The 22422-nt window shown below is 36.0% G+C and overlaps 6 protein-coding genes across 10 annotated transcripts in view; all 6 read left to right on the top strand.

Moving 5' to 3' along the window:
* Nucleotides 1–1989, top strand: part of LOC125212106 — a 27814-nt gene extending 25825 nt beyond the window's left edge. The window contains exons 2-7 of the mRNA XM_048112165.1: nt 229–321; nt 415–477; nt 556–603; nt 705–758; nt 1417–1474; nt 1761–1989. Of these exons, the coding sequence (XP_047968122.1) occupies nt 244–321; nt 415–477; nt 556–603; nt 705–758; nt 1417–1474; nt 1761–1804 (345 nt within the window). The 5' untranslated portion in view covers nt 229–243 and the 3' untranslated portion in view covers nt 1805–1989. The remainder of the gene's footprint in view (nt 1–228; nt 322–414; nt 478–555; nt 604–704; nt 759–1416; nt 1475–1760) is intronic.
* A 982-nt stretch (nt 1990–2971) lies between these two features.
* LOC125212099 lies at nt 2972–5762 on the top strand. Its single transcript, XM_048112155.1, has 7 exons — nt 2972–3021; nt 4040–4132; nt 4226–4288; nt 4364–4411; nt 4531–4568; nt 5223–5280; nt 5480–5762. Exons 2-7 carry the CDS (start codon nt 4055–4057, stop codon nt 5567–5569), a joined length of 375 nt encoding a protein of 124 aa, XP_047968112.1. The 5' UTR covers nt 2972–3021; nt 4040–4054; the 3' UTR covers nt 5570–5762.
* A 1206-nt stretch (nt 5763–6968) lies between these two features.
* Nucleotides 6969–10872, top strand: LOC125212064 (C-terminal binding protein AN-like). The gene is made up of 7 exons (XM_048112105.1): nt 6969–7737; nt 8358–8526; nt 8611–8741; nt 8978–9763; nt 9941–9988; nt 10254–10367; nt 10618–10872. The coding sequence occupies exons 1-7, from the start codon at nt 7165–7167 to the stop codon at nt 10687–10689; spliced, it is 1893 nt and encodes a 630-aa protein (XP_047968062.1). The 5' UTR covers nt 6969–7164; the 3' UTR covers nt 10690–10872.
* Nucleotides 10873–12405: 1533 nt separating this feature from the next.
* Nucleotides 12406–15541, top strand: LOC125202039 (protein REVEILLE 6-like). 3 transcript variants are annotated; one of them, XM_048100351.1, is made up of 9 exons: nt 12800–12842; nt 13142–13199; nt 13361–13427; nt 13807–13930; nt 14022–14192; nt 14265–14390; nt 14592–14701; nt 14875–14934; nt 15175–15541. In XM_048100351.1, the coding sequence occupies exons 1-9, from the start codon at nt 12815–12817 to the stop codon at nt 15244–15246; spliced, it is 816 nt and encodes a 271-aa protein (XP_047956308.1). In that variant the 5' UTR covers nt 12800–12814; the 3' UTR covers nt 15247–15541. The 3 variants fall into 3 exon arrangements, with proteins under 3 accessions (XP_047956307.1, XP_047956306.1, XP_047956308.1); XM_048100350.1 differs by lacking the exon at nt 13361–13427 and having other exon boundaries at nt 12406–12842; nt 14867–14934; XM_048100349.1 differs by lacking the exon at nt 13361–13427 and having other exon boundaries at nt 12407–12842.
* An 867-nt stretch (nt 15542–16408) lies between these two features.
* Nucleotides 16409–17690, top strand: LOC125218454. The gene is made up of 4 exons (XM_048120127.1): nt 16409–16828; nt 16908–17129; nt 17193–17244; nt 17343–17690. Exons 1-4 carry the CDS (start codon nt 16462–16464, stop codon nt 17425–17427), a joined length of 726 nt encoding a protein of 241 aa, XP_047976084.1. The 5' UTR covers nt 16409–16461; the 3' UTR covers nt 17428–17690.
* A 1789-nt stretch (nt 17691–19479) lies between these two features.
* LOC125214384 lies at nt 19480–22084 on the top strand. Of its 3 annotated transcripts, XM_048115501.1 has the most exons (4): nt 19483–19909; nt 20003–20143; nt 20225–20425; nt 21825–22084. In XM_048115501.1, the coding sequence occupies exons 1-3, from the start codon at nt 19520–19522 to the stop codon at nt 20417–20419; spliced, it is 726 nt and encodes a 241-aa protein (XP_047971458.1). In that variant the 5' UTR covers nt 19483–19519; the 3' UTR covers nt 20420–20425; nt 21825–22084. The 3 variants fall into 3 exon arrangements, with proteins under 3 accessions (XP_047971536.1, XP_047971458.1, XP_047971382.1); XM_048115579.1 differs by lacking the exon at nt 21825–22084 and having other exon boundaries at nt 19480–19909; nt 20024–20143; nt 20225–20589; XM_048115425.1 differs by lacking the exon at nt 21825–22084 and having other exon boundaries at nt 20225–20589.
* The last annotated feature ends 338 nt before the right edge of the window (nt 22085–22422 follow it).

Raw genomic sequence — 22422 nt, 5'->3', positions numbered from 1 at the left:
TTGGATTCATCGAGTTTGTGTGGTGTGGATATTGTGCATACATATCTGTTATAATGTGATAAATCTGTGTCAACGATATGATGTGTGATGCGATTCTTTCTAATTTAAGGGAAGTGGAAAATCATGTTCTTTCTATTTTGAGTGGTCGGTTATATTGATTAGTCCTTTCAAGGCTTGGACAATTGATGAAATTGGTGATGCTGTATACTGCTGGTATTCTCTGTGCAGTGTTGTGGCAAGGATATGTCAGGTACTGAAAGAGAACAAGGGGAGATTGTCATGGAGGATGCTGAAAAGTCCCTGCCAACAGCACAGCAGGAAGTTGTGTCCAGATCATGTTCTTTTTGCATATTGATAATTGCAGTCAATATTCATATTGTAATAGTAGCTCTTTTATGTGTTCCTCTTTTTCAGGAGGCAGTTGTCAAGAAAAAATATGGAGGAATGATGCCAAAGAAACCACCACTTATTTCTAAGGTATTGTCTGATGTCTCCTTCCGTGCTTTTGTCGTTTATCCTGAGGTTTCTTTCTGAAGTTGCCCCATTTGATGTCAGGATCATGAACGGGCCTATTTTGACTCAGCTGATTGGGCATTGGGAAAGGTAGCCGTTTATGGAATTCGCACCATATATGCTTTTGTAACTTGTGGTAGTGGAAACTGATATGTTAATCTCGTTGCATCACCAATGTTTTATGGTCATAGCAAGGTGCAGGGAAGCCTAAAGGACCACTTGAGGCTCTCCGGCCAAAGTTACAGGTGACTAGATCTACTTTATATATGTAGCCTGTTAAGTTCACATGAATTGTATCTATTCATTTGCTGAGAATTTTGAATTTATTATGGCTTCTCCACCATGTTGGTTTACAATATTACTTTTGGCCTTTCCCTTAAAGGGGTCATCGGTATCAATTAGTATCTGATGTGTTCTTGCTTCAAGATATTTTACTAATAGAAGCTTCCCGTTTCATTCGCAACCACCCGAAGTTCTCCTTGCCATTGCTATTCTTATACTACTCCGTATAATACTGTGCCCCATTCCTGTGGATGGGATTTTCATTGGTTTTGCCTGTGCATGGTGTATTCTAGCTTCAGGTGTTCTCTTCCTGGACTGTTAGTAGCTATTTTGGTAGGGTATACTATAATTTTGGACCTATAGAGATCACATTGAAATTAATGATGCTATGCACCAATTTCTTTCATTCTATTGATATTTAAAATTGAATGAAAGCGTTCAATATTTGTACATCACTCTCTATGATATTTACAGTTTTTGAGTAGCAAACTTGGACAAAGTAATACTTGTATATAGATGGTATCTAGTGGATAATGAAAATTGGGTAGCCACTTCATGTGTTTGTTTCTTCCCTTTTTCCTGTGTCATGACATTTTTCTCCTTTGGATATTTGTTTCCTAGCCTACACAACAGCAGACACGTTACCGCAAGTCTCCCTATGCACCAGCAGAAGGTGAAGGTATGCCTGGTTCTCTATCTTTCTTTATTTCTTGAAGATAAAACATTCTATAAATCATTTTATTAAGCTTGAAATTGCTTAATGTCTGTAAATAACTTTGTTTCTGTATTCTAATCCTCCCTACAAAGAAGTCTAAAACGTAGCAGTTAGTTTTTTCCATAAGAAGCAGCTCACCAGCCTCATGAGTCATGATCCGTCTGACCCCTCACCAATAGGGTGTTTTGAGGGGGAAAAAAAATCTTAGTTGCTCGCGGAGGTGGTTAACAAAATCTACTATCTTGTGTAGAAGGACATACACCGCCATCGGAAGATGCAAGTGCAAATGAATGAGAAGCAAATGCTAATCCATCTGGTCGGAAAGTTCCTCCAACATTACCTGCATCCCATCAATTAGTGAAATAAAATGTGAAAACATGTTATTCTGAAGAGATGAATTGCTTGCTGCTGTAATTTGATGCTTTCCTGATCTGTGACTGCTGTCACACTATTTTAGCTATCAATTCTAAATTTCTAAAGTCCCTAGTGAGTTCAGAGCTTTATAATACAAACTCAATTTACTTCTGTGTATTTATTGCTATCCCAAATATCAATTTTAATAAATTTTGAATTCTTAAGCTGTACATTGGTTAGTTTCAGAAGACTATTTGGATTATACAAATGACAAAATAACCTCTTCACATAATTAATTGTTTAGAATCTTAGTAATAAATATTGCGTTGAACTTACTATTAACCGGGCTTGGATATGATATTTTAGAATCTTACTATTAAGCGGGCTTGGATATGATATTTTATAACCTTATTTAATTTCGATAAATGATTATTTCACTATTTTTGTTTAGATATTAGTGAGTGGATCCTGTTAAATTACTATTGACCGGCCCTGGATGTAACAAGTTGCGATGCCATACTAATTATTCATTACTCATAGTCATATTCGAACATAAGTTTCTGTAATTACAAATTAAAATTGCTTTGAATATACAATTGATAACACCGTCAATTTGATAATAACATAAATTAAAATATGAAAAGTTGATACCAACCGATAGAAAGAAAGAGAGCCAATAATTGAAAATAGAATGAAATTTTAATAACACATATTGCCCAGTCAATGAAATGTAAAAAACAAGCAGAAAAAATGAAATTTGAAAGAGAAAAATATCGAATTTTCTGTGGCTTTATTCGTCGCAATATTAAATTAAAAATTAATCCAATAGGATAGTAATTAAAATATTCGTAATATGGAGTAGTATTTTCTAAATTGAAAATATGTAGGAGAATCCTTAAATTAAATATACTTTGAATTTATTTAATTCTAGAAGTTTGGATAATATTTCAAGGGCATAAAAGGAATTTCGGTATACACGCTAAATTCCCTGCGTAATTTTATTCACTGATCGATCAATCTCCATCGATCTCAAGTGGAAAGAGAGTTGAATCAGTTGTTTAGGTAACTCCAGCTCGCCGATTTTGTTTTTCTGGAATTTTACTTCTATTTTAATTTGCTTGCAAATTTGCAATCCCAACTTTTTTAGCTCAATCCGTGTAAGTAAACTGTTATCTCTCATGCTTTAATATTCAATGATCTAGCTCGGATGATACGTTTGATTGTATTTCAATTTATTTGCTATAAGCTTAATTTAGTTGTTTATGTAAAGATCTCTTCAGGATCTAGGCTATATTGAAATGGATGTAGAATAATTTCGAGATTTCGGAATTTGTTTTGACGTTCTATTATTTGGATCAGATAGTCGAAACACGTAGCTCGATTGATTTGTTTTTTAACTTGATGTGTTGATATTAAGCGGTGGAACTATGATCTTTTGAAACACGAATTTTTTGGTTTATCTTACTATCATTTATTGGGTTAGATTGAGGTCGAAGCATGAATTGGCACTGCGCTTGTAGTTTGGTGAACATTAGGATAATTTGTTTGCTTAAGTTAGTAAATTTCTCACTATTCCTAAATATTAGTAAAAAAATTCGAACTTGCTGGCATATTTCAGAATACATGTTTTTGGATGCAGTAGGTATTTTCAGTAATTAAAGTTTATCTTGAGTTCATTGGAAACCTTCATTGGTGAATTATAAGGAAACAGAAGCATTAGGTATTCTAAGATGTATTTGATGTGACACTAAGAATAAGTTACTGAATTTCTTAACCATGTTTTCTTATTTTAAGACTAGCTTTAAGATTGAATGACTAGTGCTTTTATACAATGTTTATGCCACAGTAATTGGATAAAGAGTCTTACTAGGCTGTGCCAACAAGATTATCTGTCAATTCATACAACAGCATCAGCTGTTCTTAGATCAATTGAAATGCTTGGATTCGTGTGATTTGGATTTCATGTATAAACATCCAAGATAAACGTGATAAATTGGTGTCGAGGGCTCACCAATATTATCGTTCAATGTCTTTCTTGTGTTGTTCTTGCAGAATTAAACAATTGAAATTTTTTGTTCTTTTTACCTCAAACAGTCTGTTATTTCTCAAAAGTTTCAAGGGTTGAACTAACTATGAAATTGCTGATGCCATATAATGATGGTGTTCTTTGTGCAGTGTTGTGGCAAGAATATGTCAGGTGCTGAAAGAAACCGAGGGGAGATTGTCATGGAGGATGCTGAAAAGTCCTCACCAATACCACAACAGGAAGTTGTGTCCAGATCTTGTTCTCTTTGCATATTGTAAAAATGAAGTCTCTGTCCATATTGTAATCGGTTCATCATGTGTTCTCTTTTTTTTAAGGAGGCCGTTGTCAAGAAAAAATATGGAGGAATGATGCCCAAGAAACCTCTACTTATTTCTAAGGTATTACTTTCTCACTTCCATGCTTTTGTCCATTACCCCGAGGTTTCTTTCTAAAATTTTCGTATATGATGTCAGGATCATGAACGAGCCTATTTTGACTCTGCTGATTGGGCCTTGGGAAAGGTAGCCCCTTTTGGGATTCACATCATATATCCTTTTTAAACTTGTGATGGTGGAATTTGATATGTAAACCTAGTTGACAGTTGCCATTGTTTTCATGATCACAACATGGTGCATCGAAGCCTAAAGGACCACTTGAGGCTCTGCGCCAAAGTTACAGGTGACTAGACCTACTTCTGTGCTTGGTGTTAAATTCACAGAATTTATATACATGCTTGTAATGAGAATTTTGAATTTATTATGGCTTCGCCACCATGTTAGATTCTACTGCTTATATTTATTGTGTAAGTACAATATTACTTTGGTTTTTTTTCTAAGGGACTTCAGTTTTGTGAACTATGTGATGTATTACTAGCTTTCTATAACTCCATGATATTGTGCACAATAGAATAGAGGCTTTTTGAATTGTTTAGTGATGGATAAAGATCTCCTCTCTTTTTACAATCATCTAATTAGATACTAGAATATTGTTTTTCTCTACTCATAGCTAAGAGATCCCATTAGGTGTTTTGAACTGTTGCTAGCAGATACATCATACATATGTCAGTAGCTATTTTGGTGGCTCGATTTATAGTTTGGACCTTACCTAATATTGCATTGAAATTATAAAGCTATGGACCAATTTCTTTCATGTAATTAATCTATAAAATTGAATGGAAGTGTTGTACTGTTTGTATTGCCTTTGATATTTACAATTTTCGAGTGGCAAAGTGGGGTAAACTAGTACTCCACTTTGCAATGACACTTGATGTGTTTGTTTCTTCTCTTCTGTCTGTGTCATGACATATTCTTCTCACCATATTTTTTGCTCTAGCCTTCACAGCAGCAGACCCAGTACCGCAAGTCTCAGTATGCACCATCGGAAGGAGAATGTATGCTTGATTTTTATTCTGTTTATTTATATATTTTTTATATTCTTGTAGATAAACCTTTTCTAGGTCAATTTTCTTTGCCTAAAGTTATGCTCGACAAAATATTATGCTTTGAAATGTATGTAGTTTTTGTCCCTAGAAGTAGCTCCCTTTGTAGTTGCACATGCAGTTCGTTAACTAAATCTATTATTTTCTGCAGAGGGACATACACCACTATCGAAAGATGGAACTACAAACGAATGAGAAGCAACTGGTAATCCTCAAGTCGGGAAGTCCCTCCAAACATTAACTGCATTCTTCACTAGTGAAATAAAATACGAAAACATATTATTCTAAAGAGGGAATGCATGACGCATCTAACATAGCTTGCTGCTGTATTTTGAGGTCTTCCTGATCCGTAACTGTTGTAGCCTATATTTCCTTTTAACTCTCTGTCACGATGAGCTACAATATATGTTGCAAAACTTAACTTTCGTTTGTTATTTGTGTCATTGTTATTGTTGTCTGTCTAGTGTTTAAGCACATCGATGTTTTTTGAAGTTTACCTGTCTTTCATGCTTGAGTGTCTAATTGTGCTTTTGACATTTTACCCTCACGTAATATACATAATATACATACATAGATGTATAATATTGCAATTTGAGCATGGCTAAGTGGTTGTGTTTTATCATCAATCTTATAATCTTCTGTGATCTTTCCTATGTTTGTCTACTTTTGAAAGTAAGTTTTTTGAAATGTAGTCTTTCAAAGTCTCAAATTTGAGTGAAAGGTACTTTAAACGAGAAGAGAATAGTCTGTGACCCAAATGAAAAGTCTCTTGATCAGGCAACGCCATTTGGAAAAGGGAAAATTGATGATATTTCTTGTAAGAGAGTCAAGAAAATACATAAGCTTGTAGTAACTTGTGAAGACTATTTTCTCCTCACCCAAACAATTGTGTAGGGTGAGGGAATTTGCAAAGAGGTTTAAAAGTTTGGTGAGAAGAGAGATTATAAAGAAATAGTTGGTGCACTTCTAACTTCAATTTGGTGTGGTTGCATACAAATGGTACCAGTTGGGCTACCCGAGAGAGATGGGTAATAAGGGAGAGGAGAGAATTATAAGATGAGCTAGAGTAAGTAGATATATATTCATATGAGATTATAGGTAATAAGTTACTAGGCAATACATGTGAAGAAATAGAGTGAGATAGAGTAATACTACAAAGAAAGACTATTACCAAAACAACAAAGATGATGTAGGTATTAACGAACGGATAGATGAATTAGGGAACATTCTAATTCAAAGCAATACTCAAAGAATGGAACATCATAAAATTAAATAGAAATTATTAAACTTATTATTTATAGATAGCTCTTTTAAAGAGAACATATACATGCAGCTAAAAAATTGAGAAAACCAAGTTTGAATTTAGTTTAACAACCGCAAATAATACTTCTCATTTGGTATAATTCTTTGTATAAAAAGTAACACGACAATTATAGAAAATGGCACTGATCGATCTTGTTTGTTTAATTGTCGCAGAAATTTAAATAGTTATTCAGTTGTTTTAATATGGGTTTGAAAACTCAATTTAATGGCAGCAAATTGATTGACTAGTTGAATAAGAGAATAAAATAAAGAATTATTCCCATAAAAGATACCTGACATAGGCGAGAGTCGAAAAACACAATACATACAGTAAAGGTGAAAATACACGCAGATGGAGTGACAGTAGTATTGTTGAGCACTCGGCTATTTTCATTTTATTTTTCACTTTCGTCGTCCAAAAACAAGTACTCCAATTGCTCAATTCCAAAAATTTCAAAAAAAATTATCTGAAACAGTGATTTCTGCGCCGGATTCACTGCTTGTGTGTGAAATCGAGAGAGATCTCCAGCAGCAATGCCTCAAAGCGGCACCGCAGCCGCCCAATCGCAGCCGCTTCCGCTTGTGGTGACGCTCAATTGCATCGAGGACACGCTTCTCGAGGAGGAATGCCTCGGCGGCGTCGCGGAGGTGGAGCACGTCTCTCTCAGCCGGCTGGCGGACTCGCGGATCGAATCTGCGGCGGCGGTGCTCATCCACTCGCTCTCGTTCCTCCCACGCGCCGCGCAGCGCCGCCTCCGCCCGTGGCAGCTGATCCTCTGCCTCGGATCGACCGACCGCGCCGTGGATTCGGCGCTGGCCGAGGAGCTCGGGCTGAACCGGCTGATCCACGTCGACGTCAGCCGAGCTGAGGAAGTGGCGGACACTGTGATGGCGCTGGTCTTGGGGCTGCTTAGGCGTACGCATCTGCTCTCCAGGCACGCGCTATCGGCGTCAGGATGGCTCGGCTCGGTGCAGCCGCTGTGCCGTGGAATGCGGCGGTGTCGCGGTTTGGTGTTGGGGATTGTTGGTAGATCTGCCTCTGCGACGTCGTTGGCTAATAGGAGCTTGGCGTTTAAGATGAGTGTGTTGTACTTTGATGTGCAAGAGGTATGCTATTAGTAAGTAATCTGAAGAAACATATGCTTTATACTTTCTGTGTTGTTTGCATACAAATGGATTTTGGAAGATTGTTAAAAAATCGTGCTGAAATATGCTACTTATATGTATACTTGGAGGTTTTGTGTGATTCAGGTTTTGAATTATGGAAATTTTAGTTACTTTTGCTCTACTTCTACCCCTAGTTTGTGAGCTGTGGTGCTATTTTAAGATTCTTGACATTGTCAACTAATCGAAATGTTCCGTGTTTCTTTCTAGATAATGTTTGTTTGTTTGTTCTCCATCTGATACTACATCGTCTTCCTGCTACTAAGTTATACTATATGTTCTACGGTTGTGTGACTGTTTTATCTCATCAGTTTTATCTACAATGTTGCAAGTGTTAGTTCATGATACTTGTATCATGCTATTGGTTTTGTCACTGATTTCCATGATCGATAATCCGATTTGCTTAGACAATGTACAACATATTATATGGAGTCTCAAAGCTTTCTATTCCATTCTGTTTATGTTTAATTGAATACATTGGTAGTAATTTGGACAAGTTTTCTGTGGTATAATGCATATGGTTTGGATATTTGACAGCTTCTGTTCCTGACATATGTATGTAGGGAAATGGTAAAATAAGTAGATCCTCCTTAAGATTTCCGGCAGCTGCAAGAAGAATGGATACACTTAATGACTTGCTTGCTGCAAGTGACCTAATATCTTTGCACTGTGCTTTGACTAATGATACGGTTCAAATTATCAATGCAGATTGTTTACAGCATATAAAGCCTGGTAAACTATTAAATTTTCGTGCATGGTGATTTTTCAGTGCTTCGTTTTCTGAATCTCTCTCTTATGAGTTGATGCTCTTTGAAGGGGCATTTCTTATAAATACCGGGAGCAGCCAGCTGTTGGATGATTGTGCTGTGAAACAACTTTTGATCGATGGCACGCTTGCAGGCTGTGCCCTTGATGGTGCTGAAGGTCCGCAATGGATGGAAGCCTGGGTAAGTGATGTATAGTGTTAGGGTAATTTAGAAGTTGACTACACTCTGCTTGCTTGCTTGTTTGCTTTTAGTACAATCCCTCTTTCTTTCAATGATCTCATCTCCATTTTCTTGTACTCCTATGTGTTTATGTTGATAAAAATGACATTCCAAGATCCTAACATTACTTGGGACCTCACTTTTACCGTGTTTTCTCTGTGTGTGTCCAAACTGACACTACTATGATCTTATTTCAGCTAAGGGAGATGCCCAATGTTCTGTTACTTCCTCGCAGTGCTGACTACAGTGAAGAAGTATGGATGGAGATTAGGGAAAAGGCCATTTTCATACTACAGCAATTCCTCATTGATAATGTCATTCCAAAGAATGCTGTATCTGATGAGGAAGACGAGGAGGAAAGGGAGTTGGAAAGTAAGAATGAACACAGTCACATGCTAGAGAGTGAGACTTCGTACCTAGGTTCAGTGAATGATAGACTGGCTGAAAATGTTGAGTTGGTGGCAGAAAGTTCCCAGAAAAAAGTCTTAAATCAGTCAAAAGAAACTTCTAGCCAGAATCAAACTTCTGTTTTGTCTCAAAGTACATCAAATAGATCTGAAACAAAGCGAAACAGATCAAGTAAGAAGGCTAAGAAGAGACATGGCCGGCAAAAGTCTCAGAATAAAGCAGATGATCCCTCGACATTTGAGAAAGAAAGCTCTTCATATAGAGAAGACGATGCTAATATGAGTGGCACAGATCAAGTTCTGAGTTCTAGTGAAGATTCAAGGAATAGGAAAACACCAGTTGATTTAAAAACAGAATTAACCCCAGAGCTGCCGCTAAATTCAAGCCGAGAACTTCTGAAAAATTCGGGTGAACTGCTGAAAGATGGTTATATTGTATCTTTACATGCAAGGGACCATCCTGCACTTCATGTCTCGAGGCAAAGGGTCCAAGGTGGTGGTTGGTTCCTGGATACATTGTCAAATGTCACAAAAAGAGACCCTGCAGCACAGTTCCTGGTTGTGTATAGAAGCAAGGTACTGAGATACGAAGCTACATGTTATTTGACTTTGTCCCCATTTATCAATTGTTATTGGCTTTGTTAAGATACGTTCGTGGATAAAAAGGGGAAGTAGTGCTAGTCCTAGGTTTATACAGGTGAGAAAATAACACAGAGATAGCTACTGAGTGTCCTCTTTTGCTCTTAATTGCAGGATACAATCGGGTTTAGATCATTTACTGCTGGGGGAAAGTTATTACAGGTAAGCTCCTTGATATGTCTTCCACTTTCTTTTGGTGGGTTGTTGTTTTTAACTGAAAGGGTTTAAGAGAGAAATATGTTCATGTTTTGTTTTTGGTGCATGTGCTCAAGTTTGAATGTTGGGTTCCACAGTATTGTTATTTAACTGATGTGCTTTTGTTGTTTTAATTAAATAAGCCAAATATACTCCCCCGTTAATGTATTGGCAACACGTTTGGTCAATAGTGACAGTTTCTGTTGCCTCAGCTTTACCATTGACTTTGCAGATAAATAGAAGGATGGAATTCGTATTCGCCAGTCATAGTTTTGACGTCTGGGAGAGTTGGACGCTTGAGGGTTCTCTCCAAAAGTGCAGGCTGGTGAACTGCAGAAACCCTCTGGTACGCCCAATCTAGCTCGTATGATTAGATTTATTAATCGTTGCTACGTAGACCCCTTGGTTAATAGTGTTTGTGCCATAACTGCAACGTTCAACACACAAGGCTATTTAGTGAGCTTATTGAACAAACTCATGCTTAAAAAGTTTCTACTTAATCCCACAAGAAAACAATGCGAGAAACTATCAAACCTGGTTCAACTCTCTCTCTCTCTCTCTCTCTGAGATATATGGCTACTTTGGTAAATATGCAGGCTGTGCTGGATGTACGCATTGAAATTGTCGCTGCTCTAGGTGAAGACGGCATCACTCGCTGGCTCGACTAATTGTTGGAGGTACGAATGTTAAAATCCTTGTAACACATGAAAGACACATTTATTTACTGTCTCACGGCCAAGACATCATATTTTGTAAAGATTTCTATTGAAAACATGGATGCATTCAAGTCTCATGTGTTTGATGTGTTAAATATTCAAATTACTAAATCTCATTTGATTTTTTTCGTGACATATACATAGTTGATATACAGAGTGAAATTTATTGCAAAAAGGTTTCAGTATCCTGCCGTACACAAATACCAATTCTTGTTAATGTGTAGTATTTGTTTATTTGTAAGGATCAAGGGAGTTTGGTATTCAACCAAACATGTGACATTAATTGCTTCTCATGGATGATTATTCAAAGCAGTCCTAAGGTTTAATTTAATTACAAAAATACCTTATAATACTTCTTTGACTACAACTCTACAAATACCCTTCAAAGATTTTTACTACAAATAGCTTGCTTAGTAGCATTATTTGCAACGTATTGAGATTCTGAGATCTACTCCTTTTGTGCATTTGATTCTATTGCTAGATTTGCAACTTTATTGAGAAATGCATAACGTGGAATACATTACAATTGAAGCAACGCAGCCAGTAAAAATGACACACAGTTCGTTCAACGACACGCAGTTTGTTCAATAGTTTGTTATCAATTTTTTTTACAATTTCTTCTACATAATGATATACTGTATATTTGATCCAAACAAACATGATTATTTGATGTAGTATTTCAACAAATAATACAAACAACTCAATAAAAGGTAATGCCATCGATGTCACATGAGAGCATTGGCGATGGGGGCCAATCTCATGGGCCTATGATCGGCCCCTCTCACTCACCCCAAGTGGCCGTTCCTATGGACATCGTTGATCACCATAGGGCCATGATCGGTCCACCAATCAAATTATTTTTTTCAAAAATATTTTTATATTCTATATATACAGTCATATCTTATTATTTACATTGGATTCACCCATTCATTCTCACTCTATACCTCTTTTTATCTCTTTAAACAATGAACTACGACAATTCTTCGCATAATTCCGGCGATGGAAAGCAGTATTTCGGTAGAACCCAATTTCCTGCCCGGAATTATTTTACTTTACCAATTTTTCATTAAAACTCGTGTCGTCCATAAATGGGATTATATTTTAGACGGTGGGAGTATCATTTAACTCATTGGTTACTACGTCCACATATAATATCATGAGTGTCGTATCAAACGAACAATTTCAAACTGAATGATTTTTTCGCTTAAATTTTCATAATAACATAATTCACCAAGTTCCATTATTTTTTCACAGGTTAATTAATCATTATGATATCGTGCATCCGATACAATTTACATGGATAATCGCGTTGCACACCGCGTTGGAGCACTATACAACAATGTAAAATATTACACGTTGCCATATCACCCTGTCGTCGTAAACTTTCCTTGGAAAGCTTGTAATAAAAGTAATAATTTTTCTGAAAGTTAGGTCTTCAAAGATGAGATAAGATCAAAAAAAATCATATGCAGAATTTTTTAAAATAGAAACACAAGCAGTTTGAATAAGAGACAGAGTTTCAAATAACGAGCAATAGAAGAGTGACACCTCACCCTGCCTAAATATAACTACTATCACCCATCTCACGACACGTGTTCGGCTCAGATCTCTTCCCTCTTCTCCCCAACACAGAGTCGGTTATTTTCCATAAACCCGTCGCTTTCCATTTCTTCCCTCACCAAAAAACCCAATTTCAATTTTCGCGAACCCAAATTCAATCCGATTTCCCCAAACACAGATTGGATTTCTCCTTCTATACTCTACACGCTACTCACACCTGCTTACCTTTGCTTGATTCATTATTTTGATTCCGCGTCTCTGAATTGGAGGAGCTGAATTTGAAGTGTTTGATCATACATGGTGTCGGTGTACCGGAGTCCACCGCCGGATCAGGATTTTTCGCATTTTCGCGGTTTTTACATGAGCGGCGATCCCTCGAAAATGCCGGCGGCGGATGGAGGTAAAGGTATTCTGCTTCCGATGGCACCGGAAGCGAATGCGGCCGATGATGCGAATAAGAAGATCCGGAAGCCTTACACGATCACGAAATCTAGAGAGAGCTGGAGTGAGCAGGAGCATGATAAATTTCTCGAAGCGCTTCAGCTGTAAGTGTTCTTTCCCTGTATAATTTGATTTGTCATAGATACTTTGGCCAGCTGATAGCAATGGCGATAATTGATTGCTTATCTGCTGTAGTGAGGATAATGAGGCTTAGTAAGGAAATTTTGTTTGATTTTTTAGCTTGATAATGTTTTAATTTTGAAATTATTTGCTATCGTCGAAGATCATTTGAAGCTAGACTGAGGATGAATTGGGAAATGAGATTTTGACAATCGAATTTTTGCTATCTTTGTTGATTTGGTGCTATTACTTGTTTTCTGATTTTTACTTTCTTCAATTTTAGATTTGATCGTGACTGGAAAAAGATTGAAGCATTTATTGGGTCAAAGACAGTTATCCAGGTTATTTACTTATTTACGCTGTAGCTGATGTGATGCTAGAAGTAGTAACTATAGTTTTAATTTAGAACGCGTTAAGAATGGAACTAGGTAATCTCTTAAATTCATTGTGGAGGTGATGAAATAATCATTCTGACCTAGTTATAATATGTCTATTTTAACAGAGTCAGGATGTGTGGAATATTGTGTGTCATGGTAGATATGGTCAATTTGAGCAAGTTCCTGGATGAGGCATGTGGTTCATCCCTTCAGTTTATACAAAGATATACTATGATTTATTTATCTGTATCTTCTACTTGGGTTCATTTTTGTATTGTTATTTATCTGTTTCTATTATAAGCTGATTGAATTGTTTTTTTGCTCTCATTTCTCTTTTTCCTCTTAGTTACTAAGGTTTCTCTTTATATATGCCAACTTTAATATTTAGTTCATCAAGTTTTGAAACTTGTTCCTCAGATAATTGATTATTTTTAGTTATTGTATAATAACTTCCGCTCGAATGGTAGATATGGTCAATTTTTAGTTATTTTGAAACATAGGAGACTCCTTTTAAAAAGGAGGTTGTGCCCGTTACTTTGTTTCCTGAAACTGAACAAAGGTCGTCTTGCAGATACGCAGCCATGCTCAGAAGTATTTTCTAAAAGTCCAGAAGAATGGTACAAGCGAGCATGTACCTCCTCCACGTCCAAAGAGAAAAGCTGCCCATCCTTATCCACAGAAGGCAACGAAAAATGGTTGGCTGCCTTTGATTTTTCGTTTATTCTTTCGTTTTCTTTTTGAGTATATCCATTGACATTCTATTGTTTTTTCTTTCGTTTTGTGTAGTTGTACCTCGAACTGCAGGTCCTGGGCAATCTTCAGTTGCTCAAGTGGAGACCGGGTATGCTGTAAGACGCGATCCGTTTTCAGTTCCCAGTAATCCTATCAGCAGTTCACCATTGTCTTCTTGGAGTTACAATGTTGTACCGGCAGGATGTCTGCCAAATGTTGCAAAAGGTAATTTTCTACTCCTGACCTGACTTGACATTTGTTTTAAGATGTCACTGATGAATTGTCTTGGTGGTTTAGACAATGTTGGATTAGCTAGTGTTGCCAATAATTATAGCAGTAGCAGCAATGATAGCACTCCACGTGTATGGAAATCTAATGAGATGGATCATGAAGTAAAAGTGAAGCAATGCAACACAACAAAAGGTCTGTTCCCTACCATCTTTAGTTTTATTCGTTAGTTTCAGATTTTAGTTATGCGGCATGAAGGTCAGACATACGCAGCGTTATTATTTTTTGTTAGATGGATAAATGGCTATGCATCAATATTCTAACCATAGAATTATCTATTTTCTGACTATGTTGATGGCATAAATAAAACTTATCACTAGCTTTTTGTTTGTGCAGATATGCCAGATTTTGCTCAAGTCTATGGTTTCATTGGTAGTGTCTTTGATCCAACTGCAACTGATCACTTGCGAAGACTAAGGAAAATGGAGCCTATAAATGTTGAGACGGTGGGTTGAACCTTTCTGTGACTGAATAAGTACCTTGGACATAGCCTTTCTCTACTGATTTGAATGTTCAAGTGGTTATCAATTATATCTACTGACAAAAAAATCAGTAATTAGGCGTGCATCCTCACTCTGATCCACTCAGATACATAATTTAATAACTGTTAGTCTTGCAGGTGCTCATGTTGATGAAGAACCTGTGTGTCAATTTGGCTACCCCTGAATTTGAGGATCATGTGAGTGTGTTGTTCTCTATTTTTGTTTCATAATTTTCAGCTTTTGTGTAGGGAGAACCATTTTGGGACTAGTTTTTCCCTCACTCTCGATATGCATACGAGTACATCGTATGTCTTGATAACCCACAATGATCTGGTAGCTTAGTCTGAATGATGTCTTCCAGTCTCATATATTACCTGCCAATTTGTGGTTTTTGTTTAACATGTCCTTAACCATTGCATCACCTTGATTTTTGACAGAGAAAGTTGCTCTCTTCATATAAAGTGGCAACCGAAAATGTCAGTGCTGGGAGTGAAATCCAGTCTGCATAGAGTCCTTGAAAGCATTATCTGAATCTGAACCTCAAGAGCTCGCTATCATCCAAAATTGATGGAGATGTTTCTACTTGTTGCTTTATGGTGGTGGCGATAGTTGCAGCCATGGATGATGGTGTTGTTGAAGCACTTCCTTGTACCGTCTCGATAGCCATGGTATTATCCCAGAAGTTTGTTAGCTTGAGAGAGAGTGATGATTTGAGTGGTGTGTGTGATCAAGTGTTGGGAGTAGGTTTATCTGTTCATGTACAGTCTTGGCTTTTTCTCATGATTTCTTCATGAGTTCATGCAATGTTTTGGTGTTAGTAATTTAATAGTTGCATGATTCATGGGACTGGGAGTATTATTTTCACCCAAATTAGATTTGTTTTTTGTGGTCTGTTCATTGTTCTGTTTATAATTTCACTTTTTATTTATAATTTTTGAAATTTTTTTATACTCTTCTTTTTATACTAAAATTTGTGTCATCTATTATTAGAGCATCCGCAATGGTGCATAGGCCAGCCCATAGGTGGCCCATTCTCACCTCGCCACGTCAGCAACACTAAAAAAGGAAACTCCTCCACCTGAAGCCGACGAGGCGTTGGCGGCACAGACGCAGAAAACGCCCACCGCGGCCCCGTGCGCCTCACCCCTTCCCGACCTCCTCAAGGTCAAGTCCTTCCCGTGCGGGCGTTCCCATGTAGCCCCGATCTTCGCCCACATAAGCCGACGACCCGTGCTTCGCAACCAGACGTGATGGTCGCACACCTCCAACCACCCCTTGGCCACCACGGCGCACTCATCCTCCGTCCACTTCCTCCGGCAGCTGGCAGTGGGCCGCGATGACTCGCCGACCGCCTCGCCCTTCCCCTTTCCCCCTCGTCTTCTTCCTCGGCGCGGCCGGCGTCGCTGGAACGGGAGTATCATCGTCCTCGAGATCGATCCCCATATCATGCAATGACAGAAGGTCATCGCCAGAGAACTGCGTCTCTACCGGGTCGACGTGTGAGACGCCGCCGTCAAAAAATCAAGCGAGGGCCGATATACCGCGTCCCCTCCCGGTGACCCCTGGTCGCTAGCCGACAATTGCGGATGCTCAAGATGAAATTATGAATTTAGTCTAAGGTTACTGTGGCCCTACATTAAATTCATGGCCACCATTCAATATGGTAGAAGATATTTCAAAATGGAAAAAAGACCGCGGGAGATAACTCCAAATTTCCCATTTCCATGGCGAATTCCCTAGCTTCAACTATTATCGCTCCACTTTCTCTCCCTTGCCGCCGCCGTATCCACCCGATTTCCAGTCCAAATCACCGGCAAAAGATTGGCGAATTCCGGCTTTGCGCGAAGAATCCAACCAACGACACATCAATTAACAAAACAGAGAAATCCGAACCTGAAAATCTGCTGCTGAAAATCGCCTGGTATGGATCGGAATTCCTAGGAATAGCAGCCTCTCTCCTCCGCTCTCCGTCAGAAACTGCGGATTCCGGAGCTGACGTGGAGCTCTGTGCCGACGGATTGGGGAAAATCGATCGAGCGGCTGTTGTGGAGACGATCAAACAGGATTTCAACCGATCCTATTTCGTGACAGGTAGAATTTGTATAAGGAAGCTGAATGAATGGATTGCATTGATTGAGTTTTGATTGTTTCCTTTTTGCGATTGCTACAGGAAATGTGACGGTGGATGCTTATGAAGAAGAGTGTGAATTCGCAGATCCAGCGGGTTCATTCAGAGGTCTGAGTCGGTTCAAGAGAAATTGCACGAATTTTGGTTATTTAATTGAGAGATCGAATATGAAGCTGATGAAATGGGAGGATTTTGAGGATAAATGGATCGGTCACTGGCGTTTCAGCTGCGTCATGTCGTTTCCATGGAAGCCAATTCTCTCTGGTATGTATGTATATATGTATGTATGTATGTATTGAGATTAATGGTTGTTGTGGGATATTGCAGCTACTGGTTATACAGAGTATTTCTTTGATGAGAAATCTGGAAAAGTATGCAGGTATCTATTTGTATTTTCTCAAATTCTTTAATTTGGTTGTTCTATAGTTTCTGTTGTTTCATTTATCATTAATTTAGCCATGTTGATGTATGTTTCAGGCATGTTGAATACTGGAATGTACCTAAAATGACTCTTCTGAAGCAGCTTTTAAAGCCTAGCAAGAGCAGCAATAACTCAAGTTGAGGTAGTAAATAGAGAGACATTGTTGACATTGAAAGGAGAAAAGAATGAGTTGGCATGTACTAGTTCTTTCAAAGGTTGAGTTGATGTAAATGGGTTGAGATCGGGCACAATTTCGAGCTCGATAATTTAATCGAGCCAAATCGGGTTTGATGATAATGCTCGGTTTGTTGGGCTCACAAATATGTTCTAAAGTTTGTAAAATTGAACAAGTTCAAGAAACTTTTTAATCAAAATAAAGCGAGTAATGGATTGTTTTCTCAAAATGTGGTCTATTTTATTGTCTAATGGTATAATGTAATTGTAACAATATGCTTTTCACGTATTGTTTTAATTTTTTATCCTTAGTTTCAATTTTGCATGTGTACAATTGAATTTTGTACTTAGTATTAAGAATTTTGTACAAAGAGAGAGAAAGAAAGTTAGTCTAATAATATACAGAGATTTAATAATATTACAAAGATTTTTTTGGTGTGATTTTCGATTGTAAAAATAATTTAAACAAATTCATTTAAATAAAATAAATTACTACTTGGTTAATTCAACAAAATTATTACGTATATAATTGAAAATGAATATTTAACTAGCAATAAATAATCGTTTGATTTCGTGGGGACTATAGCTAAATTAATGTAATTCCTTAAAAAGACACAAGTTTGGTCCTTAAAAAATCACAACAAGTATAGAAAACATTAAAAAATCACAAAGTTGGTGCTCTTTAATCAAGCTAAATGGACAAATACTGTCTCAAGGACTGAAAGGTAGAATAGTAAAAATCGAGATTGAATTTGAGATTTATGAAACTTTTTTTTATTGAAAAATGTGATTTTATAAATGTTGGGTACTAAAAAGGTACAAACCCTATTTTTTGGATACTTTCATACTAGTTTTGTAGTTCACGCAGCAGGAAAATAGTGTACAAGGGATTTGACGAATTTACGATGAAAGTACAATGATTTACTAAAACGAAAAATTTGTACGAGAGTATAATAAAAATTATGATAAAAGTATAAGAACCTAAAATGTGTTTTCTCTTAATAATTTCATAATATAAAACAATATTATTAGATACTTGATTATCTGAAAAATCACTATAATTACATTGTTTTGTATTGCTTGATATATGAAATGCAAGCAATACTAGACTACCAGAAGTTATTTGGTAATCCATTTAGGCCATGTTTGATTGACGGGAAAGTAAAGTTGGCAAGGAAAATGATTCTTGGGAAAATGAATCCCGGAAATATGATTCCTAGTAACTTTGCTTTCATGTGTTTGGAAAATATCAAGATTTTAAAATTATATTTAATTTAAACATCAAACTAAAAATATACTTATTATTTTTTATTTATAAAAAAGAATAATAATATAAAATTCTTAATAAACTATTAATTACAAAATTAATAATTATATTATTATATTTATTATTACAATGGATAGTTTAAATATGGATTATTTATCATAATATAAAATAATACATATAATTATAGTTTGAAATATTATACTCATTTATTATAATAATAATAATAATTAGTATTATAATTATAATATTTAAGGATGTTATAAGTGAATAAATTTAATAAATGAAAATTAGACTATAACTTTATTGATTAATTATTAATTTATAAAAATAATAATAATTATTTATCATACTATTTATATTATATAATTATACTTTAATTACTTTATAAATTATTAATTATTATTATAAATTATTATAAAATAAGTTATAATTATGATAATTTTAGTTATAGTTATTTATTTTCTAAAATTAAGTAGTATGATTTATATTTTAAATTATTTTTAAAACATTCTAAATAATAATAATAATAATAATAATAATAATAATAATAAAAAAAACTATATTATATTACATTATATATGTAAGAATCCTAAAACTGGGAAAAAGAATAACTAAGAAAAGTTAGGATTCAGAATCCTGAAAAATTATACTAACTTATCTTGTTTTCGGATTCTGATTACTTTCCTAATTTAATTAAAAACTAAAACAACCACATAAATTTAAAATTTAAGGAATCTGATTATTTTATCAGGAAAACAGAGAGACATATCGGGAAATCATAAATTATCTTCGATGGCTGTCGTGGGAAACCCTAATTTCTCAATTGGGGAAACATCTTCTGTTCAATCCCCTAATTTCTCGATTGGAGAAATAGCATCCGATTTGGATTTGTGTGGTAAACGAAAAAGAGGCAATGAGATTCAGGAAACCGATGCTTCCATGGCAAAGGTGGCAAAGGCAAGGGCAAAGGAATCGCGGATGGTAGCGGAATTCACAGATTTCGATGATCTAGTGCGATTTTTCAAACAAGAGTTCATCTTTGAAAAGGAAGATTTCGATCTTTTGAGAGATTATTGCGACAGTGATGTTGATGATGATGACATATTAGAGGAGAAGAAACAAAGTGTTCCCTTCGACAAGGGGCCCGTTCTCAAAAACCTCAACCAAGTCCGCAATAGCGGTGTAAGTCCATCCAATCCAAATATCATCATTATTGTATATATTAATTTCATTTATTTTGGAGTTGCTTCGTTTTGAGTAATTGGTATGAATTAGGGTTTTGATGTGGATGTGAAGCTTCATCGTTGGTTGGAGCTGGGCTGGTATTTCATCCACCTTCCTCTGTCTGATTCTCGTCGTCGTGATTATGTGTATGAGCGGGCAAAGCTTGCTATTGATGAAATCAATGTTGACATGGTATGCTATACATATATGCTAGTAGTATTTATTGATAATCAAATGTTGTTTATTTATGATTGTAACTTGTTTTAATATCAGGAAACCAAAGCTTTCGAGCTTGTGGAAATTGTCAGGGCTGTCAAGTCACGGCCCCTCGCCGCTCGGATGTATTTGACTCTGGCTGTGAAAGAAGTTGGGGCAGATAAAGAAGCTGCTACTATGACTATCCAAGCAGTTGTCTCCCATCCCTTTAATGCCCCTTGGGAGCTCATGGAGTGGAGGTTCAAACCATAGCTCAAGGTTTGATTGTTCCAGTTCTTCTACTATGTAGTTAGTATATCCAACTAATATTAATTATGTTTTCTAAGTCATGTTTTAACAAGTTCTTGCTACTTCTACTACTCTGTTTATGTATGTGTATTTAATGTTTGAACAAATCTATAACTATTATCCGTATTTACTCATCTTTCCCTTCCCTTTCTTGACGGAGAATTGGATTGGCTGTGTTCTCATAATCTCCGGCCTCCACGACCTCTTATTCTATATACTATAACTTATTTTTGTTTTTGCATTTTGGATTCATTCTTACTTGAGTTTTGGTGATTTCATATTTTGGGATTTTTTAGTTTGTATGAGAATTTTGAAGCTAGAGGAAGTAAGCATTTTGTGAGCTACAAGAGTGACAAGATTGGTGAAGTAAATAGAACCTGTGCATTTGTATTGAAATCTGCTAGTTAATAGATATCATCACCATGGTCTCATTAATTTATGGAAACCAGCTATTTCCGTCATTTACATCATTCTTATAATGGAGCAAGTTAACTTGTAATAAGTTCAATTGTACAAACACTTTACTGTCTAATAGGAGTAACTTATTTGATCATCTTATATAAGCTGTCTAAAATAAGCTTTGTCAAGCACCCTCTTAGTCGTGTCAAATTATGTGTATGTCAAGGTATATGGTAAATTCCTATCAGCAATCAATGTCACTGCATTTGGACAATGAGTCCCTGATGTGAAAAAAAATGCTCTCCAGGGTCATTTCTTCAATCAATTAATTGCACACACAATCAGCCTGATACCTAGCTATTTAATTTATGTATCGCAGTGATGTTCATCTGGTAAGTGAGCTACATTCTGGTGATCAGAGAAGTCCAACAAAATTATGTGAAGAATATATCTTTTTACTTCTTATATCAAGGGAGACAAGCATTACTATATATACTCATAAATAATTCATTAGGAAGCCTAAGGATTCCTTACAATATGCTAAGTTCGTGTAAAGGAATATGCACCTATCACCAACACAAAAAATTATCTTTGGACTTCAAAATTTGAAAGGAGTGAAATACCGAAATACTACCATTTTACTTACGTATCCATGGTATAGGCACTTTGTTTTTTAGGAATTTGAAAGTTAATGAAAATAACAAAAGATTCTTATTTTCAATTAAATAATAGTAGTAGTAAGCATGTCCTAAACAAAAACTTCATAATCAAATCAACGTATAATGAGTTATCAACCCTACCAAACATGGTGTAGTATCATCAAATATTGGGTTTTGTTTATTTATGATTAAAACATTAATGTTTAAATTGCGGAAAACCAAAACTTTCGAGCTTGTCGAAGTTGCCAAGGCAGTCATGTCGCAGCACTTCAGCCAGCTGATGTTTTTTACTCTGGCTGTGAAAAATGTAGGGGCCGCTGAGGAAGCTGCTACAATCACTATTCAAGCAATTGTGTACCATCCCTTTAATGGCCCTTGCTTAAGGAGTGGAGGTTCAAACCATGGCTGAGGTTTGATTTTTCCATTTCTTCTGCTATGTTTTATATCTATTAGATATGTTGTTCAATTATATGTCATGTTAAACAAGTTCGTGCTACTTCTACTACTATATGTATGTTTCATATTTAATATTTGAACAATCTATACTAATATAAAAGCCGAGTTTTTGGCATAGTTTTGAATATTTATTAATTTTGGGTATTATTGCAATTAATCTAAATTTAATTTTAGATGCAAATTTTAAAGCGACAGTTTCGCAGGTATTATAAATGTAATCCACGATAACAAAAAATTAATTTTTCCCGATATGCGTTTAGGAATTTGACCAACTTAATTGTCCTTGAACGTTACAAATTTTTCAAACTTAAATTGAATCAACCGTGCATGTCTTTTTTGCAAATATTTGCATGGAGTAATTATTAAATCAATGTGATGCCGTTGACTTTTAAATATTACTATATATTAAAATCACATAATTTACATAAATAAATAGAGTTAAATTATTTACTA

This window comes from Salvia hispanica, chromosome 1, assembly GCF_023119035.1.
Source record: "Salvia hispanica cultivar TCC Black 2014 chromosome 1, UniMelb_Shisp_WGS_1.0, whole genome shotgun sequence".
NCBI classification, from domain to species: Eukaryota; Viridiplantae; Streptophyta; class Magnoliopsida; order Lamiales; family Lamiaceae; genus Salvia; species Salvia hispanica.
The sequence above is the reverse complement of the archived record's forward strand: the minus strand, read 5'-3'. Positions and strand labels throughout refer to the sequence as shown.

What these genes read in the sequence shown, in the direction of transcription:
- LOC125202039 (XM_048100349.1), top strand. Translation starts at nt 12,595, where the DNA reads ATGGTGTCGGTGTACCGGAGTCCACCGCCGGATCAGGATTTTTCGCAT. An exon ending in TTTCTCGAAGCGCTTCAGCT is followed by an intron (nt 12,843 to 13,141) that starts GTAAGTGTTCTT and finishes CTTCAATTTTAG; the next exon opens with ATTTGATCGTGACTGGAAAA. An exon ending in ACAGAAGGCAACGAAAAATG is followed by an intron (nt 13,931 to 14,021) that starts GTTGGCTGCCTT and finishes CGTTTTGTGTAG; the next exon opens with TTGTACCTCGAACTGCAGGT.
- LOC125214384 (XM_048115501.1), top strand. Translation starts at nt 19,520, where the DNA reads ATGGCTGTCGTGGGAAACCCTAATTTCTCAATTGGGGAAACATCTTCT. An exon ending in ACCAAGTCCGCAATAGCGGT is followed by an intron (nt 19,910 to 20,002) that starts GTAAGTCCATCC and finishes GGTATGAATTAG; the next exon opens with GGTTTTGATGTGGATGTGAA. An exon ending in ATGAAATCAATGTTGACATG is followed by an intron (nt 20,144 to 20,224) that starts GTATGCTATACA and finishes TTTTAATATCAG; the next exon opens with GAAACCAAAGCTTTCGAGCT.
- LOC125212064 (XM_048112105.1), top strand. Translation starts at nt 7,165, where the DNA reads ATGCCTCAAAGCGGCACCGCAGCCGCCCAATCGCAGCCGCTTCCGCTT. An exon ending in TTTACAGCATATAAAGCCTG is followed by an intron (nt 8,527 to 8,610) that starts GTAAACTATTAA and finishes TGCTCTTTGAAG; the next exon opens with GGGCATTTCTTATAAATACC. An exon ending in TGAACTGCAGAAACCCTCTG is followed by an intron (nt 10,368 to 10,617) that starts GTACGCCCAATC and finishes GTAAATATGCAG; the next exon opens with GCTGTGCTGGATGTACGCAT.
- LOC125218454 (XM_048120127.1), top strand. Translation starts at nt 16,462, where the DNA reads ATGGCGAATTCCCTAGCTTCAACTATTATCGCTCCACTTTCTCTCCCT. An exon ending in CCGATCCTATTTCGTGACAG is followed by an intron (nt 16,829 to 16,907) that starts GTAGAATTTGTA and finishes CGATTGCTACAG; the next exon opens with GAAATGTGACGGTGGATGCT. An exon ending in ATGGAAGCCAATTCTCTCTG is followed by an intron (nt 17,130 to 17,192) that starts GTATGTATGTAT and finishes GGGATATTGCAG; the next exon opens with CTACTGGTTATACAGAGTAT.
- LOC125212099 (XM_048112155.1), top strand. Translation starts at nt 4,055, where the DNA reads ATGTCAGGTGCTGAAAGAAACCGAGGGGAGATTGTCATGGAGGATGCT. An exon ending in CTGATTGGGCCTTGGGAAAG is followed by an intron (nt 4,412 to 4,530) that starts GTAGCCCCTTTT and finishes GGTGCATCGAAG; the next exon opens with CCTAAAGGACCACTTGAGGC. An exon ending in GCTCTGCGCCAAAGTTACAG is followed by an intron (nt 4,569 to 5,222) that starts GTGACTAGACCT and finishes TTTTTGCTCTAG; the next exon opens with CCTTCACAGCAGCAGACCCA.